Below are 21033 nucleotides of genomic sequence, written 5' to 3'. Positions count from 1 at the left end.
TCTTTCATTACTTTTCATTGTGCTGCCTTTTTCGTTTTCCTTGCCAGTAATCTGACCTGAAACAGCCTTCGGAGCTCAGATAATGATTTTTCCACTTTGCTCCCTCGCGCCTCTTCCTCGCCCCATCTCCGGCGGCTGCTGATTGTGCTCGGCAGTGTTTGTATGCAACACTGATTATTCACAAGGACCTCTCCACCACTGACCTCTCCCGCATTGGCTCGCTTGCTTGTTACTTTTCATCACTCCCGTCATCCCTCCTCATCCCTCCATCCATGTTTACGCTCAAAGGAACAAGTTTTTAAATGCACTTCTAGGGCACTAGCTGTGAACAAGGAGACCATTGAGCGGCGTGGCGAGCGGAGGGGCAGTCGGGCAGTCCTTTGCATTTGGTCTGGCATTTGACAGGGGGCTTATCAAAGGCTGTGAGACACAGGCTGCAGAGCGAGGGGCTAATGGGAGATATGCATGGCTGAACGCAACTGGGCATGTGTAATGTCAGGATTGTTTTGGCCACAGAAACACAACTGTTTTCATCACCCATTTTCTAAAGTGGTTGTAATTGTACAACGGGGCTCTAAACAGTAGCTTATGCGTGCAGTTCAGTTGTTTCTTCATCCCATTCAAGTCTTAGTGAACTCTGGTGCTTTATTCACATCAAAACATATTTAGAGCAATAAATTACTTGTCATCAGTGTGCTTGTTTTGTTAGTTTTTTTTTTAACATCATTTGTGTGTAAATGCATTAAGATTCAACACTTGTTTTGATGACTGGATTTGTACATTTTTCTTGTGAGCCCTGGCTGACTGTCGCCTCAATTCTCCGCCTCTGTGTGTGTGTGTGTGTGTGTGTGTGTGTGTGTGTGTGTGTGTGTGTGTGTGTGTGTGTGTGTGTGTGTGTGTGTGTGTGTGTGTGTGTGTGTGTGTGTGTGTGTGTGTGTATTCACATTTCCACCCTCTAACTCTGTTCATACCATATGTTGCACATGTGCTTTTCCATTTTCTGCTCGCTCTTTTTTTTGTATTCAACATCTGCCTTTTTCTCTGCAACTGTCTTTCCTGTTTGTCCTCCTGGCTGTCTCCTATGTCTGCTGCTATGATGTCTCGTCCATTTGTTGTTATCAATCTTTAGTTTCTATGTTTAACTATTTTAACTGACATACTGCACAGGCTGTGTATTTACATGGGTAATAATATGGGTTGTGGCACAGTAGTGCTAACTAGGTCAGAGTATGTCCCCGTTACATAACACATGAGCAGGGTTTGACCCCGGCCACTGAGACCTGACCGCTGAGTGGCCGCTCTGCTGCCACAATGGCCGCGCTTCAATAGGGGAAAAAAATAAGTAAAACAAGCACAACACAACACAACAACAACCTGAATGGGGGGAGGGAGGGGTAGCCTAATTATTATTTTGGTTTTCTGATAGTTTTGGGTTTTCAGTTTTAGTTGAATTACTGTGATTTATGCATCCACATATCAGTTTATTCGTCCTCATTTAACAGAGAATTAAAGTACTCCACACAAATGCGATACAACTAAAATAAACTGCAGTGTCCATAACACGGAAATATTCTGCCTGAGTGTCACACCTTGGAGTGCTCCAACCAGGACGGCATGTAATCCATATGTTGTCATGAAGAAACCAGCACAAGCTGGGATTTGGGGGCGAGTGGGTGTTTCCTCTGATAGCGCTCTCTAAAAATAAACCCGTGCCCTTACATAATAACTAAGTCAGTGTGAACGCAGGAGTGATCAATGCCAGCCGGTCCCGACCATGACATGACATGCACCAGCAGCTTCAGGGCCTTTTTTTAGATCAAGATAAGTAAAACCCTGAGCGATAAAGACAAGGTCCTTTGTAGGTGTATCCACCTGATAGGTAGCAATATTTTAAATCCTATTTTATATATCTATTTGTTTATTTTAAAGCGGAAATATAAAAATAAAAAAAATGTTTTTTTAAATATACACATGTAAGTAAGACATTTTAAAAATGCAGTCTGTTAACTTCCTGAGACTGACTGACGCTAAAAGCAGAAGTTACATGAACTCTGATTGTGGTTACATAAGTTTGAGCCTAAATAAAAGTTTTATGTTCTCTAAAATGATATAAATTTTAACCAAAAAAAAGCACACTTATATGCCTTTCATGAACATTTCTGAATAAGGTCATCTTTATTAAACCTTGCGCTTTTTTTTGCTGGTGCGTTTTTTAAAAGAGGCCTGATTTAAGAAATAGTTTGATACCTATTATATTCAATTTCTGGAGGAGGGTAAAATGAGATGAGGCAGCAAATAGCCAAGATGTCTCAAGGTAAAAATAATTGCAGTAACACAACTAAAACTCACTTAATTCAATATTATATCTCTATTTTAAAATCCATACAAAATCTGAGCTCTAAAATGCCACTATTATACCTTGCACAACACTCGCTAGAACGTTACCATACTATTTCTTCCTGGCACACGTCCTGTTTCCCATCTTTTTGCGAAGCTAATTGGCTGCTGGCTGTAGCTTTAATCTGATGGACAGATATGAGAGTGGTATCAGTCTTCTCATTAAGCTCTTCGCCAGATAGTATGTTTCCAGAAGTGTCACACTGCTCCCTTTAATTGCATTTCTGAGGTCCCTGATTAGCGCAAAAAAGAAAAGTCATGATCAAGCTTACGAGTTCCGAGTCTGCATGAAGTGCAGGACACATTATACATGAGTCAACCAACGTTTCATGTCATAAATAATTCAGGCCACGACAAATGGATGTGCAAAAGGTGGCATTCAGTTCTTAAAAAAAAAAAAACACCTTGTTTTTCTTTCTGTGTTACACTGTGCTGTCACTGTCTCCCAGTGAGGATGGGATCGGTGATGATCATTTTTGATTAGATGAACGTTTCTGATGATGAACATGAGAAAAAAAAAATCTGACTTTAGTTTTTAGGCTCATATCTGTGTACATTATATGTCTGCTCCCTTTTCTCTCTTTCTCTCTCTCTCTCTCTCTCTCTCTCTGTCTCTCTGTCTCGTTGCCTTTGCAGTGTTCACCACTGCTGAGTCCCTCATCAATCACTGCTACCCATCTATCTCATCCATCTCAGAGGCCAGTGTCCCCCTACTTCATCCCTCCCTCATAAATCAACAGACAAATGCATTCTAAACAGCAGCTGTCTTTCGGATTCGTCCTCTTCCCTCCAGTAATCGCCACCGGCTTTCTTTTGAAAAAGACCCCTAAACGAATGGAAGAGGTGCCAGCTCGCCGAGTGACCACCAGTGTCAGGTGTTTGTGCAGCACGTGAGGACGAGAGTAGAACATAATGACAATTTTCTGTATTTCAGCCATATGGCAACAACCAAGGCCTCTTTCTCTACTTTATTCTGCCCTGGAAATGACATCAGTCTGTAGCCCATTGTATTGACAACATGAGAGTTTAATGATGGAGCTTGTGTGTTTGCAGGAGAACACGTTAGAACGACGGACAGATGGAACGGCACTCTCACTCTGAAGAGATTTAAAGGATCAAAGAGGGTGAAAGGGAAGGAGGGAGGTGGGGGGAGGTGTTGGGGGGGGGGCGTGAGGCGTGAGAATAGTTACCATGGTGATCGTGACATCACCGGAGGCTTGTGCCTCAATGGGAGTTTTGTTTGTGTGGAGGTGAAGGCAAACAACGGTCTCCAGACGACAAAAGGGGGCACTTTGTGAAATTTAAGTGACAGAAATGTTGGCTGTTAGAGCTCTTGAATATTGAAGACAATCAAGAAAATGATTTTTCTCTCTCTCTCTCCTCCCTCTGTGTCTCTCTGTCGTGGGCGGCTGCTGTAACAGATCTGGGTTACGTCAACACGCTAATAACACAGTGCGGTTGTGTGGGGGTGAGTTGTAGGTTCCAGTCAGCTGAGTCATTTTTAATTGAGTTATTAATTTGAGGGACAGAAACGGAGGAAAGGACGGAGACAGTGCAGGGCACACAGGGACCGTAACTGTATTACATTGAACTGATGAGATTTCATCCAGTGGATTTATTTCAAAGAAATTATTAACAACAGCTCTGTGTAATATTGTATAACTGTACAAGCACCAAAATGGCCATAAAGTGGAATGTGTCTTTAAAGTAGTTTCAACAGAAATGAACATCGTAACCTTCATAAAAGTCGACTTCATTGCAGGACGGTTGAATCATAGAGCATTGGCATATATTTTTGCTGAAACTACTGCAGTGTGATGAAAAGCAAAGCTATTTTATTGAGATTTTTCTGTCTTTTGCAGTTTACAGCCGTGATCGTTTCCTCTTTCGTAGACTCAGAAAAGTGCAGGTACTTTTTGAGCTCTAGAAAAAGAAAGGGTGGGGGATATCAGGCAGAAGAAGCAGAAGCGACAGACGCGCGCATATACGTGTCACACACAAGTGTAGTCAAACTACTTCAGACTCGAGAAAAAAAATCAACAACAAATGTACAATAGAAGGTTTTCACACGCAATAACTGATGATGCTCCTCTTTTGAGCCATGCATTTTGCTCCCTCTTCCACAGACCGTAATTGCAGCTGTTATCTCCTCAATGCTCGGTGACTACCAGGTAGTTGCTTTTACATGTCTAACCTGAGCAGGGACATTGGTGAATTGTCAATTGCATTATAGGCCTTTCAGGAGGCTCTTCATGTGCTGTTTGTGGACATTTTTGATCAACATTGTTTGTTCATTTGTCTAAGTACTATAAAATTGAGAGACCTTAAGCAAAAGGGGGGGGGAATGATACAATATGCAATAAACCATACAAACACGATAAACCTGCTATAAGTTTTAGTAGTGTACCCGGTGTTTGGGGGTGTTTCCTGCAAACGTCCTGGAGATTCAGTTTACTCATGTTTCAGTGACAAATTGGAGGGAAGAAGACTGTGAAGATTAGGTGTGCTCCAAAAGAACTAGTTTGTCTACTGTGCTGTCTATCTTAGTTACAAATCAAGTGTTTATAGCTGTTCTGAAAGTCATCTGAGCACTCGTGAATGATGCCTGAAAATGTGTGTCAAGCAACAAAAAACATACAGGGAGAGACAGAAGTTCAAGACAAAGCCATCCAGTCATTTGTCCAGTGATCTGTCAAGCACGTCTGATGTGCTCATTAAGTGAGTGTGTCTTTGTTTGTCTTAGAATGGACAGATGACTTGTCCATGGTGCTTCTCTGTCCCCTTTCTGGTGTATGATATGCTTGTGTATTACAAATTCTACATTAGACATTAGACATTGACCCGTCGTGTCCCTCAAATCGACTTCATAACAGTTTCATCAAAAGTCTCAGAAGCCAAGCTCACATAGCCCCTCCTACTCTCCCCATTGAAGTTACCACTTGTTGTCCAAAGATATCATCTCTGGCACCATTATGTCAAATAAGATTTATGTGTGTGTGTGCGTGACAGGCCAAAGGTCAGGACAAGAGACACAACGCGGCCCTCCTGTTGACATGGTTGACATTTTGGGGGTGGAAGGCAGCGACACCATATGCATCATATGCATTTCACTGAGGATCAAAGGGCATTTGTAACTGATTCAGCGAGTCATGCACCACCTCTGGCATCTGAAGAAAATTTCAGATGACTGATGCAAATTTCCGAGTGTGAAGTGCAGCAGCTGGCTGCCTCCTTTTGGGAGCTGGCAAGAAACATTAGGGTGAGCAGAGTGTTGGTGGGTGAGAGCGCTTTGTTTTGTGTGTGGACGAAGGCTTTGGTAGATTCAGATATCCTGAGATTTGAGGCAAAGGAGCTTTTTTTTTTTTTGATTGTTTGTTGTTGGCTTTTGTGTTAGGGATATGAAAAAGGACTGAGGCTTAATATGTGCACAGATGCATGTTTTGTTTTGGCTGACTGTATTTTCAGTGCAGCTGTGTTAGAAAACAGATGGAACTGATTTTACCTTGAAATGGTTGAGGAGTACTAAAGCCTCTTTGAAAAAAAAAAGTGATAATTGCCTCAAGTCTGGCTACTTGCTTCACAAGTAGCCAGTTGGGTAGCCTAGCCTACCTGGTCGCGCCAGCTGTGCAGCATGTTAAAAGCAGCAGTACATCAAGACATGTAGTTCACAAATAATATGGACTTCCTGAGCTCCACTTCCTCTTTGCGTTGGTTTATATGCTGACAATTTTGTTATCCGTGTTCTGACAGCAGAAAGAGTGCATTTTGTGTGGTCAGTCATGTTGCCTGTTTTTAAAAACTCGTCTCAGGTGCCTGAATATACGATTTAATTCACAACACGGTTCAAATCCTCATTGTAACCCAAACCATTATCTTTCCCGAATAACAGTGTTTTTTATGCCTGAACATAACCTGGTACACTGGTTAGGAAAACACTAATTTAAGAAACACTCTTGCGGGTCGTATTTGAAGGAACAAACAACCCACATTTGTTAGAGGATTTGTTGGTTTATGATGTGTATCTTTAAACCAATGAAGTGTAATTCCAAATGCAGATAAGAGAAAACCCATTACCCAGTGGAAGCAAGTGAAATCCATGCAGTTTCTTTACTGACTGCATCACCCTTATATAATTCAAATATCCACAAGACGACTCTCCTGAGCTGCCATCTATTACAATCCAGTCAATTTGCCTGCATCCTGATTTGCATTCATGGCCAGTCAGTTCACCATCTGATATTTGTTCACCTCGTTGCCTCCACAAGACAGAAGCTAAATAAAGGAAAGGTTAATGTGCTGTACTCATTTTAAGTATGCATCAGCCACTCCATGATGCCATATCTGTTTCCAAAACAGGTACAACCAATAGCTGTTGGGAGACACGCGCTGTTGCCACAGTGTGTGTGTGTGTGTGTGTGTGTGTGTGTGTGTGTGTGTGTGTGTGTGTGTGTGTGTGTGTGTGTGTGTGTGTGTGTGTGTTGTGTGTGACTCATTGATAAGGCAGCAGGAGATCTAACACAGATCTGTCACCTCACACTCAAACAGACACACACACACACACACACACACACACACACACACACACACACACACACACACACACACACACACACACACACACACACACACACACACACACACACACACACACACATATACATAACCACAGTGCTAAGACAAGAGAGGAGAGATGTGTGGAAACACTGCAGCAGAGTTTATGTTCTGTAAAGTGGTACATTGTGTCTTCTCCAACCAGGTGCACCGCGGGGCAAAGTATTTGTAAGTCCCCAGCCTACGATAAACGCTTGTGTAAAGAGTCATATACCCAGAGCTACGCTATACCTCTACACATAAAATCATTCCAGGAAAGAGAAAGCATAAATAATGGATTTGTTTTTACCATAAATAGAATTGGATAAAACATAACTTGTATATGATACACTGCACAAATGAATATGAGGTGTAAATGTTGCTTTTACCGGGGAACATATAGGACAAAGCATGTATTTGAATTCCCTTGGATGCATTGTTGCCTAATGTACAACAAACGTAAATTACTGTAAAGGGCACTTATCCTGTATATCTGTATCTCAAACACTCTTGCCTCCAGTTGTTGCGTCATGTCATATTTTGGGAGCGGTGAGGAACTGTTTCACTTTAGGGTAAAGCAGAGGCAGACTGTTCCCACTCTTATCTCTCCCTCTCTGAGGCTGCGTAACTCTGCTTCGGGCCCAGAGCCAAAAGAACAGAGAATCAGGGGCTGGCCATCAGTCAACATGTTGATGATGTGGATGTTAATGTGGAATATGAACCAACAGAGCAACTCTTATCTCTGTAGATAAGGTTTCATAGTTGAGATTTGATGCAAGTTAATTGGATTTATTGAGAACTGAATTCCTAATCAGACACATGCCACAGCTTCTAATAAAGCTCATAATTCCCCCTCTCTTTTGTGTAATGTCCTTTCCCTCAAATAGTTACATTAAAAAATATACTAATTTCTCATCAGTATTGATTAATGACATTTCTTTAGCAATAGAATAAACAGCCATATGTGGTCTGTATATAGTGAAGGTCCTGTTATTCTTGGATCAACCTTTTGATTTAGCTGGAAAGTATTCGAATTGCAAAACCTCCGAGAAGTTATGGAAACACGTAAAAGTAATGCAATAGTCACACATATTTTGCTGTCTTTACTATAAAGGCATCATACTGTGTGTGCCTCTGAGGTGGGATTATATTTGCATATTCAGCACAGAAATGCAGTCTCGTGTGACCTCACAGACAAAGTGGAAGGCCACTTTAGCCTTATACATGCTTTTATTACGTGGATTAATTTGTATAAAACAAGCCACAAGACTAATTTGCTCCCTGTGACAGGCTGCTTCGATAACTAGCCGAATAAGCTTGTAGAATAACCGGAAAATTCCAAGATGGTATGAAGCTGTCGGAGCACAATCTCATTTGAAAGCAGATGGGATTGCGACGGGCGCCGGCCACTTCATCTCCATCGATTACAACATGCACACGCATGTCTGGAACAGACTTACTGCAGATAGGTGCGATTACATATTCAGGGAACGCGAGGCCTTGCCTTGAGCAATGTATGAATGTGTTTATATCTCTGTGCGGGTAATTGAATATACAGATTTAACAAAGTATTTTTCCACAACCGTGAATGCAGAAGAGCGTCCCTCCCTCCATCCTCGCCTCTGTTAAACAACACAACAGTGGGATTGTTATTCCCCCTTGTTTTGCTGTGTTGTTTTTTTTCTCGTTCCTCCTCCTCCTCTGTTGTCTGGCTCTATCGCTCCTCTCATCTATCAGGCACACTGTCTCGGCAGACAGCCCCTGCTGTTTACTTTTAATTCCTCTCTGTGAATCCTAATTGCTCGCTGCGTCTTTCCAGGGTCAGTTCTACTCAGAATTATGATAGATGCGTCAAACTCTGCTGCTGTCGCTGCTGCTGTCTCCAAACTACTTGAAGTGGTTTTAATCATGGTCCCAACTGGTGTCGGTCAGTGGTCTCAATTCCGATGACGTTGCTTTTTGAAAATGGTTTTGCTTCCCAGTGGTAATTTGATGTTACCATTTGTTGTATTACATTTTAGTTGACGCTTTTATCCAAAGTGACTTACAACATACCGATGTTAAACAATCGGTAGCATTTTTTTTTTTTTTTTTTTTTTTTAGGGTTTAGTGTCTTGCTCAAGGACACTTAGGCACGTGGACAGGACGAGCTGGGGATTGAACCACCAACCTTCTGATTAGTGTGCAAGCCACTCTATCGACTGAGCCACAGCCTCCCCATTTGTCCCATATTTAGGGCCCAAGCACTGAACAGTGTGAAGGCCCTATTGTTTTCTTAAGAAATTCTTCTTCTTCTTTTTCTCTGTTATTTTTCTCTAGGTATGTGCATCATACCTAGATCTAGAAAAAAAAGTGTCTTGGTGCCAAAACCTAAATGCAGCATGAAGTCTGCCATTTTGAATTTCAAATCCATTTTTGGCAATTTCCACGTGCTGTACTTTAAGGAATTCCCCTTACAGACTGCATCTGACCCCGCTGAAATTTATTGTGTGCCATCTTGAGACCTTTGGGATGAAAATGTATTAACAGGGTTTGTCTTTGTTGAATGCTGCGTCCGTAGGGCGTGGCCGCCATTTTTGCAAGTTTCGCCATAAAGCTGTAAGTTGTTGTAACTTTAGTGTACATTGTCCAATATTCCCCAACCTTTACGTGTTTTATAACAGTCCCAGTCTGAAGACAGCTGCGTGCCAATGTTTGGTCGCAGTCACAGCGCCACCCACTGGAACCCCTGAAATTATGTGGGTTTTTTTGTTTTCATGTGGTTTAGCTTGCAGGATCCACCTCAAATCGGCTCCGAAAAGCCTGAAGACCTTGATGATGCCACACATAATGCCACATTATGGATACAGGAAGTGCTAGAACATGTGTAATACATTATATCCCCCCTCCCATGCGAGGGCCCATTCCACGCTGCTTGCAGCTTTGTTTGTTTTTCATCTTTACAGTGTTGTTTTCTCACCCTTTTTCCATATACATGCTAACTCTTCCTTCATTTTTTCCCCCCTCTCATCTTTCTTTCTCACTCTAAGCCCTTAGCCCATAGGTTTTCTCTCCCTTGCTTCTTCCTTCCTATCCTCCCAGCTGTCCTTTAAACCTCTGTATTTCCCCTTCTCTTTCTCTTCTCAAACGTCCACACCTCTTTCAACCTTGCTTCCCCAACACCCCGGACTCACACTAAGCACCAAAATGTGTCTTGAGGAATCCAATCACAAGCGAATAGCTCTGTATACAGGTGTGAATGTATCCACTGGGACTGAATTCCTCGAGCCACATTTAGAGGTGGTCAGTGTGTGGTCACAAATGTAGCTTCATGTCAACGCAAATGTGCCCCTGTCCAAACTGAAGGGCAGACAAGGTGTTACTTTATACATGTCCGGATGTTTTGTAACGGCTAAAAATAGTGGAAGCCGAGAGTAGAGGGAGGTCTGTCTCGTTTTGATTTGGTCCTGGTTTACAGAGTTTGTAGATGTGAGGGTTCCTGCACACTGAGCGGGGAAATGAAATGAAATGAAATCAAAGAGGGACACTCAAAAGAGTTTTGAGACATCCTGATGCCTGGTGTCACAGACTGCAATCTCTCAAATGAATCCAAAACCAATCTGGATATATTTCAAGGCAATACATAATTGGAGAAACTGAGGAACAGGTTTTTCCTAAACTGGTAGTGGAAGAAAATCTCTGATAAGACATAAATACATGTTAAATCACAAAAAATATGACAACATTAACAAAACTATTAATTAAGTAGCATCCTGAACATCGTGACCATATAGACTCTTTTATGCAAAATTACTCTTAATGCCTCACAATCCTGTCACCTGATGAATTTGCCAAGACCGAAAGTACACAATAAATCCTGCAAGTAGAAATATATGTGCTTCTTAATTAGTTTTAGTTGGTCCAAAATATATTCATCAAGACAGAAAATAATAAAATGCAATGTGCAGAGAATAAAACACCTCAATAAATAACATAGAAAAGGATTTTTTTTATTACCTTACAATTCCTAAGCCCTATAGTCTGTCGTCTTGGCAAATAGATGTCCACACAACTTGTCAAATTGGGTTGTGTACACTATGGTTGCAATAAAAAGCAACAGTCATTAACTGATAAAGCAATGTGCTCTTTTAAACTAACATGCTGCGGAGGGCCCACCAAGCTCTCTTTGTTTACTATTTATATTGCCAACTTGGAGCGCATCCACCCCTGCTGGAATATGTACGCATGTCCACGCAAGGGGACCTTCCACCCTTCCAGTCAGATCCTGTGCACACTGCATGCAACTGTTTTGTCATCTGCATTCAAAAGTCATGAACGATTGGGGACAGAGAGGTGTAGACAAAAAAAAACAAAAAAACAAAGTCAACGTACTGTCAGGTACTAAACCACAAAGTGATGTACCCTGTCACTGCTGCTGATAAATCAAAAAAAATATTCTGCATCTGTCTCCTATCTTTTCATTAGCCATCCATGTCTCATTACTAAATTGATTCTGCATGTCCTTCAGGCACAGGGGGTGTCGCTCTATCATTTGAGACAGTTTATGTGCAAAGAGATCTGGGGGAGGTTCTGGGGGTGTATGAGCACATGCAGAGCAATCATACGGACTACCTCCCTCCTAGTTTTTGTCTTTTAAAATCATGGAGTTACTGCATGGTGGAGGGGATGGCAACAAAATCAAATGTAGATTGAGGAGAATAAGCTTTAAAAATCAGTCATGTGATGACCCATTCATGGGTACATAGAGTACCGGGGCATACTATAAGTGTACAGCTGCCTGCACTGACCTGCTTGTTTGCGTGTGTGTGTGTGAGAATGAGTAATTACAGAGAGTAATTAGTCACTCAGTTGGGCTTTTGGCCTGGAAGTTAAAAGTAAAGCATGCTACAATTGTTTTTACAGAACAGTGCTGTGTATGAGGCCGAAAGGCAAAAAGCAGCTCGACACAAAGACACAACATGCAACAAAGCAGTGGTAGATTTTCAACTGTAAAAACTTGAATCTAAAAGGTCAGAAACAGCAGTTATGAAACTTATTAAACTGAAAAAGATGAGTTATAGACACTTGTGATGTTAATTATGTCTGCCGTAAGGCATGTAGCATGCTACATATGAAATGCCTTTCTAGATGGAGCATCTTTCTTACGCAGAGCTCATCAACTAACACAGAACAACACTCGATGAGACGGCCTACACAGTAGGATAAACATGCTTCCTTTGTTTCACGCTTCTGAGACTGACCATATCTCCTTAATGAGACATTTTACATAGCGGAGAGTGGGTTATATTAAGATGCCTTTGTGTGCTTCAGCCTGGCTTTTTTTTCTTCTCTCTGCAGATGGCGAATAGATCTATTGATGTAGTCCCAGCGGCCCGCCATCGGATGAATTATGTAACAGTCTCGGTGGGTTATGAAGGCGACCGTGCAGGGGGGGAAAAAGTATTTACGCTGCTGTCGTGACAACTGATAACATAACCTCTGAATTTGCATATACCGTGCCCTGTAAATCCTTCGTGTGTGCACACGCTGTATGACTCACTGCGGGCCACTGATGCGTGATGTTTAAGGGCCACCTGCAGCTCACAGACTGTTCCAGAGCAAAAACAAAGGACAAATTGTCATTCCCTGATAACACTTTAAAACCACTCGTGAAATTTAGTTAATGACGTTTTTTTTTTTTTTATCACCAGAGTGGTTGTTCCATTTTTTTTTTTAATGTTCAACATTCAGTACATAGACTGAATGAAGAACACTGTCCTGTGCTGGCCAGGCTTCAGTGCTGCTCATGATAAGTGTTACTGATGAACTCTAGTTATTGTGTTGCCAGGCTACCATGCTAACAGAGATATCTAACTGCAGTGCAGTCTATATATATATAGCTTTACAATAACAATAATGAGCCTTTTTTTTTTTTTTTTTTCCTCCTGTAACCAGTTCACCTGGCAGATTGTCAAAGATATCAGCTGCTGGAAAAGAAAACCCATATTTGAAGCATTTGTTGTAACTTTTATTGCATACATATCTCCAGTTAAAGGTGCATATGCTCTCCCTTTATAGGGCATTCAAATGACTCAATTATCTAAAGGAAACCGCACCAATGGTGCAAAAATATGATCCGGTTCCTTCAAATATTAACGTTTTCTATTCAAGGCTCTGGAGTGAAGCTCATTTTTGGTCAGCGGGGACGTTTCTTTGCGATGACATTTTTTCTTTTTTGGACGTCTCACTTCAGAAGAAATCCCTTCATTTTGACAGTACAAAGACAAGATGCAGTCAAAGTCCCAATCTCAGTGCCAGTGTTGCACCCACAGTGTTCTTCTCCCTCGCTCTCCGTCTCCTTCGTTGCATGTCTCACCCACCAGCTCATTTGCTCTTCAAACGGAGAGCAAAGCATCTGTCTGTTACGAGAAGCCCAGGGCGCTCTGCAGAGTTGTGTTAAGTAATAACAACCAGTGACGTCAAAGGCTCTCTGTCTGAGCTGGAAGGAGGGAGGGCGAGGGGGCGGAAAAGGGATGAAAGGGAAGGGAGGCGGGGAGACAGACGAGGAAGTGGTAGTGTGTGAGAAATCTCCTTGTGTGTCTTCTGTTTATCTGCTGCTGCTGTATAACGCCGCACATAAACACATAAAAAGCCACAAATTATTCCTGAATCACATGAAACGCACATGTGATTTAAGCTCCTCTCCTCTCAGAGGCAAAAAATTGCAATGGATTTTTTTTTTTTTTCCTCACAATTTATTGCTTTTTTTTTTTTTTCCCCCTACTGGTTCAGAGAAAAACGGAAGTGGATTATCGCGCTCTGTCGTACATCTGTGCTGAGCATTAGTCTGCATATACTCTCTATGTTTATGTCACAGGGCAGCAGTGCAGGAGGACAGCATCCGCTTATCCTCTGATGTCAGGCTGAGATCAAGTATGTGTTATTACTGGGATGTTAGGTTGAGGTCTTGTGACAAATGCTGCTTGTGCAATACTATTGCTTTTTTTGAAGGTGACCTTCAGTTCACTTGACTTCCGGATGTCCTGCACCTTCTTTTATTCTCTCAGTGGAAACCTGTATGGTCTGTGTTGTGTTATTTTAGCATAAAGAAGCTTTAAAAAGCTCAGCTAAGCCCTCATGAGTTGAGTTTTCATAACACACTGAGAAAGAGCAACAACAGTTGATGAATTACCCACTTTACTTCATTTCTCTCTCCCCTTATTCTCCTTTCTGGAGCACAAACCCTGACTGAAGACGGAGTTGGAGATTAGAGTTCTTAGGGTGTTGCGCTTCTTCATAAGCACAAGGGACGCAAGCTGCAGTGAGAGGTGGATACGTTAGACTAATCATTAGAGGATTACACCCTAAGACAATATAGCATGCCTCATTATTGCTGCTGACCTTGCCCCGTCAGCTGACGGCAATTTGTTGCCACTGCAAACAGCACAAGCGCACAAATAACATACGCACTACTGAATGAGAACCATACACAGTTTGTAATACCAGAGAATTTCTTTATGCCAGTGATCCTAGAGGGCATGTGACATTAGCCTGCCCTGAGCTGTTGACAGTAAAAACAACCCACAAGGCCTTGCCAGGACTGTGGAAGTCACAGCCCTGTTGGCAGTCAACTCCCTGTCCCACCCAGCTCCGCTCCCAGATACACTGTGAGTCTGAATCGTGGAGGCGACGTCAAACCGTGCAATCCGTTGTCCACGCTATCCCTTGCCCGATCTGTCGTCTGTCTTGTGTGTTTGGTCCCCAGGGCGCTTTCCACGGGAGCCCTTTAGCACACATTTACAGCTCACAACAAGCACATGAGTCTGCTCGGCAAACTTAAGTGCTCGAAGAATGTCTGAAAGTCCGCTCTGTCAGTTGGCCTACAGGCCAGCCCTCCTTTTCCATCACAGCTGCCGTGATGACAGAAGTAAAGCTCTTGCTCACAGTGATATCATAAGATTAAAATGGAATACAAGAGGTTTAAACACAAAAACAGATTCAATGTGACAGTCTTATCGTGAGGCTTTATTGTTGACTCTATTGTTATTTTTATGATGTTACTCTATCTATCTATCTATCTATCTATCTATCTATCTATCTATCTATCTATCTATCTATCTATCTATCTATCTATCTATCTATCTATCTATCTATCTATCTATCTATCTATCTATCTATCTATCTATCTATCTATCTATCTATCTATCTATCTATCTATCTATCTATGTCTGTTTTCCACATTAAACTTCGCTAATCGTAAGGGGAAAGTATGCTGTATCCATTGTTGCCATTGTTTAAACCAGATAAACTGACATTGTGCAGCAGTGACTTCATGTCTCGAATATATACCTATTTATATGTGTTAGTGCACTTTAAATTGGGCAACAGCGTGCGTTGAGCCGAGCAGTGACGTGCGCAGCCTACATCAGCACCTTGGATACGGGCACACCATTCACCGTAGGGCTCCTGCCCCGTTTTGGACCAATCAGCGCTTGTGTTTTCCAGATAGCGTTCAGCACCACCCACACGCCGCTGCCAGCTGTATTGTTCCGCTGTAGGGAATCTCCTCTCAGGCAAAGTACATTCATCATAACTCCTGCGGTTTTTCGTGGCAGGTTACAAAAAAAAAAGGTCTTTGCTGGGCAATTTGTGACAAAAGGCACGATATAAATGAGATTACAGAGGTTTAAATGGCTCCTTCTGAGGCTCTGTTGTCTGGTATAAATATAGCAGAGGAATTAAAAGGGCTGCGAGAGTTGTGTTGCAGTGCTGAAGATTATCAGTAGCACACAGCCTCTAATACAGGTTCATTATGATGGTTAGAGTAGCCTTTACGTTCCCTATGGATAGATTAGTAGAGAAGGTTGACTTTGTTAAACATCAACGCTATTTTCACACTGATATAAGTATTTTTTTTTTTTAAAAAACTCGAGCATAGCTTGAATAGCTCATTATATAATACTGCCTCTGTCTTCACATTAATTACTTTTGCCTTTTGCTGTCAGCGCAGACCTAGGTTATCTCTGACGCAAGCCCTCAGACGTCTCTCCCATTTCACAGAATCATATGTCTCCGAGTGACAGCGCAGCGCAGCCAACGGGCGCGCCGCTCAGACGACATTCTGTGGGCGGGACTCTCGCTGTGGGCCAATCGCGGGCGCTCGTATTGTTTTGACCTCTGAAACCGCATCACCGCCTCCCTCGTGCCCATGGCGGAGGAAAGCTATAAATAAAGGCAACACTGTGTCGGAGGGGGACGAAGTTGCGAAACTCCCGAGTAGGAGGGAGCTACTCTGCAAGCCTGCTGAAAGAGGAAAAAAAAAAAAAAAAACCCGCAAAAAAAACAACCTTAAAAAACAGAAACTGGAGCAAACCGTAAACGCCAATCCTCCGAAATCTACATGTACTGGAATACTTTTTTTTTTTTTGTAACGTTGATCATATATTCTATGTGAAGAAAGTATTTATACTTTTTTTTTTTTCTATTTGCACTAACTAACGGTACTTCAGAACTACTGAGAATCTTTATTTTTTACAAAAAGTAAGTATTTCCAGCTGACTTTTCACTTGTGTTGTACGTATTGTCGTTATTTTTTTTTGCTCGCGGCTGTACTGAAGCCTCTATTCATACCAACTACGCTGATTTGCTGCGTCAGTGCACGAAGTTAGGGAGGGGTGTGTGTGTGTGTGTGTGTGTGTGTGTGTGTGTGTGTGCAGGCGATAAAAGTGTGCACTATGCCTTTTAAAAACAAATGTCAGATAAATAGATGGCAATATCCTCACACATGCGTCTGACGTGCTCTTAAATACTCTTGTGCAGCCTGCGGTAGCCTACTTGTGTGTCCTACTGGCGTCAGGCACAGGCTGTTATTCTACTGCAGCTTGTGTGATATTGCTGCAATGTGCGTTTTAACTTCATAAAAACCCCGAGAAGGATTCAAGCAGTAACCATAATAGGGACCTCGTGCGAGTTACTAAATAATCAACTTTGAGGTATTTAAGCAGCCTCAACAGGTTCATTATGAATTCTGCCAGCTTTTTTTTTTTTTTTTTTGAATGCAAGAGGATTATTTTAACGCCGTTAATTTCTTTAAATTTGCTTCTAGGCGTTACATTTCGCTTATATTGTACTAAATGTATGTTTTTTTAATTTTTTTTATATATATCAGTGGAAGCGTTTCCTCTTCCTTTTTGAAAATTGCCAAACATGGGTGTAGGCACATCGTTAGGTCTCATTTCGACATTGTTTTTTTTTTAATGTAGGAAGCGCTCCGACGAATCGCTTGCTTTACGGCATATATCCAGCCACCCCCTCCTCCCTCCCTCCCTGTGACTCGGTTGTAAGCCTTGAAATCCACCCACATCGTTTCATCGCCAACGGATCCTCCGTCAGACATTATTGACAAGACAATTTACCCGGTGAACTTGACCGTTTTTTTGTTGTTGTTGTTGTTTTGTTTTTTTTCGTTCATGAAACGCCGCGGCCGGCGCAGCTGCCTTCCCCGTCTCCTGCTGTAAGGAGGGCTGTCTTGTAGCCTAATATGTAACAGGATTCCCAGTCATGGTGCGAGGTTAATGAGCCCCCTTGCATAGTTTTTGACGGGTAGATTTAAGATGCCAAATCAACAAGAATCAAAAGCTAAATTCCAGCTTAATTATCTTTTTTTTTTTTTTGAGTATTATGACAGTAGCCTAATTGCTGCACATTTTCATTGGGTCGTTAACGTGCGATTCTGCTTTGGTTGTCTGTTGTGTGATATTTAACTTGTGTGTGTGTGTGTGTGTGTGTGTGTGTTGAGCTCACAGCAGTCAAAAGTGCAACAAACTCAAATCTTTAAAGGACACTTTTTCTTTCTTTTTTTTTTTTTTTTGCACACCTCCTCCCTCCTTATAAAGTTTCCAATCGCTGTCTCGGCATGAACAAACGTGATCCTCTCTTGTGTCGATATTTACATTTACTCATGATTTTTTTTTTTTTTTCTCCACAAAATTTTTGCAGGAAAAAAAAAATTGTCACCCTGTGGAAGGACACCACTTACCCAAAACCAGCACTTTTAATTTTCAACCCGTTTCATCCGAGTTACGGTCGCTTTCGCCATCCTGCCTGGAAGCGCATCTGTGTCGCCAAACACGGATAAACAAAGCAGACGCGGTGGACACGGACAAGGTCAGGCACAGCTAATCGTCACGCACCTGGTAAACGTCAGCAGTTAGCTATGCAGCTTGAAATCCAAGTAGCTCTCAACTTCATCATCTCTTACCTATACAACAAGCTGCCAAGGCGGCGGGTCAACATTTTCGGCGAGGAGCTGGAGAGGCAGCTGAAGCAGAAATACGAGGGACACTGGTACCCGGACAAGCCATACAAGGGCTCAGGATTCAGATGCATCCACGTGGGAGAGAAGGTGGACCCCGTGGTGGAGAAGGCAGCCAAAGAGAGCGGGCTGGACATCGAGGACGTTCGCAACAACCTGCCCCAGGACCTCAGTGTGTGGATTGACCCCTTCGAGGTGTCCTACCAGATCGGGGAGAAGGGGCCAGTCAAAGTATTGTACGTTGATGACAGCAACGAAAGTGGAGCTACCAACGTGGGGCTTGATTTGGACAAGGAGATCAAGAACAGTTTCAACCCAGATGCACAGGTCTTCATGCCCATCAATGAGCCCGTGAGTGGCGCCTCCCCGGGCTCCAGCTCCCCCTCTCCTCCCTTCGGCCACTCGGCAGCAGTCAGCCCCACCTTCATGCCCCGCTCCACGCAGCCTTTAACCTTCACAACGGCCACCTTCGCTGCCACCAAGTTCGGCTCCACTAAGATGAAGAGCAGTGGACGCAACAACAACAACAACAACACCAACAACAACGGCGGCGGCGGCAGTAGTGCTGGGAACAAGGTGGCGCGTACCTCTCCCACCAACCTGGGCCTGAATGTGAACAGTCTCCTGAAACAGAAAGCCATCTCCACCTCCATGCACTCTCTGTACGGGTTGGGCCTCGGAGCGCAGCAGCAGCAGCAGCAGCACCAGAAGCCCTCGGCCCTGTCCCCCAATGCCAAGGAGTTTGTGTTCCCCAGCCTGCAGGGCCAGGGCAGCCAGAGTGCTCTTTTCCCCGGGGACAGCTCGCTCAGCCTCAGCCCGCTGCAGTACAGCAATGCCTTCGATATGTTTGCGGCCTACGGTGGCCTTAACGACAAGTCCCTTATGGATGGCTTGAATTTCAGTTTAAGCAACATGCAGTATTCTAACCAGCAATTCCAGCCAGTCATGGCCAACTAGTACACGTCAAGGTACTACTTAAGCTACTACTTCACACAGAAACGACCAGAGATAATGTGACAGGGGGAAAACGAACACAAATGCACATTTCGGAAGAAAAAAAACAAGAAAAAAAAAAAAGTGTAAACAAGAACAGAATGTCAAGGATAAAAGGAAAAAGCGACTCGTCACCTGTAAGATCTACGTTACGAGTCCAAGAGCTTGAGCCCGAGGGTGAATTACTTTGCCCCCTTGAGTTATACTTTCTTTATTTTTTTCTTAAACAATGAAGCTTGTAGTACAAGATGTCCAAGCTTGGTTACCTAAACTTTCAACATGCATCATTGTTATTTCTTTTGCCAACCAAGCACAAAATATTTTTTTTTTTTTATGTGACTGTTTTAACATATAAGAAAAAAGACAAAAAAATAAACCACCACGAGTCATGGCCTCTTTCAGTATTTAAACATAACTGGACACCGCCAATTTGTCAAGAAATTGGCATAAATAAGTGGGATTTCCTGGTCTTTTTCTAATTGTATAATTTAATTTAGTACAGAGTTTGTAAAATATCAGAGTATCTATTGTTTCTACGACATGGTATTGCATTTATATCTTTTTACTACTCCAGTGATCTGTGATGGCTGCAGCAACTTTATGTTTTCTTTTTTTATTGAAATTATAAAATGAATCCATCTTTAAAAAAAAACAATTAAAAAAAAACAAAAAAAAAACATTGACTATTCTAAAGATTGTGTACAGAATATTCCGTAGTGGTGGGAATTAAGGATATTTGCTTTTTTGAAAAACATAAGAGTTGTATTTTCTGTTAAGAGTTTAAAGATTTTTGCTATATTATGGACAAAATGTAATCGTATATTAATTTTGTACCTACATTGTGCAATACTTGATAAAACAAACGGTATAACAAAGTATTCGAAGTCAGTGTCTTACATGTTAAGAGGGACTGATAGTTTATTAAGTTTGTATTAAAAGGCTTGAAAATAATTCCACTCGTTCGCTTTGTGTTTTGGTCTTTGTGGCAGAGCCGGTGGAGGCATGCGGGGTCTTAAAGCGGATTACGCAGTGTTTCTTACATGGTGGGACAAATCCAAGTTTCTGCCCCGGGGTCCCAACGATCAGTGTTTTTTTTTTTTCTTACAATGCCGCTGTTCATTTCAGATCACCTATTTCGGTCGCTACGTCGTCAGCGAGCGCTTGTGACAATTCGCTTACAGTTTAAATGAGGCTTTTAGGAGAGAGATTTCAGGTTTAGTTTATTAGAATGGCGTTTCAAGTCCGATAACATATCACACCCCCCCTCCCCCCAAAAAAAAAAAACAAAAAAAACAACACATTTCATTCCCTCTGCCCGTAATGCAGATGTATGAATACACGAGCCCAAACGACATTTGTTAACACCACGCGAGCTTGTGCTGGATAACAGTTGCCCCTCAGGCAGAGTGTCATTACACATATGGTTAGTGGGAGTGGGATCGCGCGTAGCCTGCCTAACCTGCTGAACTAAAAGCTAGCCTTGTATGTGTGTCAAGGCTGTGAGGTAACACGCCGCTAAACCGTGTTGCCATTTTAGGAGGCATTCGCCACACAGCAGACAAACTGAACCCATACAATTATAAGTATTTATAGAAGACCCCCCCCGCCCCGCCTGTACACATCCGAACATGTGGATCCTGTAGCTTTAATATGGCATCGTGTAGTGGGAAATGTGAGGAAGCAGCATTTTACTAGCTCTCCCCGAGTCATCAATTATAAGGAGAGTCCTTTGGACTGTGCGACATGTCAGACAAGACATA

The 21033-nt window shown here is 42.4% G+C and overlaps 2 protein-coding genes across 9 annotated transcripts in view; both read left to right on the top strand.

Annotated features, from left to right (window-relative positions):
- Positions 1 to 14798, top strand: part of spag9a (sperm associated antigen 9a) — a 75402-nt gene extending 60604 nt beyond the window's left edge. For all 8 annotated transcript variants that reach the window (XM_069720812.1, XM_069720808.1, XM_069720807.1 and 5 more), the window contains one exon: positions 14789 to 14798. The gene's annotated coding sequence lies outside the window, so the exon portion shown is untranslated. The remainder of the gene's footprint in view (positions 1 to 14788) is intronic.
- Positions 14799 to 16211: 1413 nt separating this feature from the next.
- Positions 16212 to 20224, top strand: LOC138634135 (protein Tob1-like). Its single transcript, XM_069720791.1, has 2 exons — positions 16212 to 16506; positions 17965 to 20224. Exon 2 carries the CDS (start codon positions 18182 to 18184, stop codon positions 19235 to 19237), a length of 1056 nt encoding a protein of 351 aa, XP_069576892.1. The 5' UTR covers positions 16212 to 16506; positions 17965 to 18181; the 3' UTR covers positions 19238 to 20224.
- The last annotated feature ends 809 nt before the right edge of the window (positions 20225 to 21033 follow it).

Source organism: Brachyistius frenatus, unplaced genomic scaffold, assembly GCF_029030835.1.
Source record: "Brachyistius frenatus isolate BFR_SWC_R1_liver_20210118 unplaced genomic scaffold, ASM2903083v1 Contig_251, whole genome shotgun sequence".
Classification (NCBI taxonomy): Eukaryota; Metazoa; Chordata; class Actinopteri; family Embiotocidae; genus Brachyistius; species Brachyistius frenatus.
This window is presented reverse-complemented; position numbering and strand designations above follow the sequence as displayed.

Excerpts from the sequence above, each read along its gene's own strand:
- LOC138634135 (XM_069720791.1), top strand. The coding sequence starts at position 18,182 with ATGCAGCTTGAAATCCAAGTAGCTCTCAACTTCATCATCTCTTACCTA.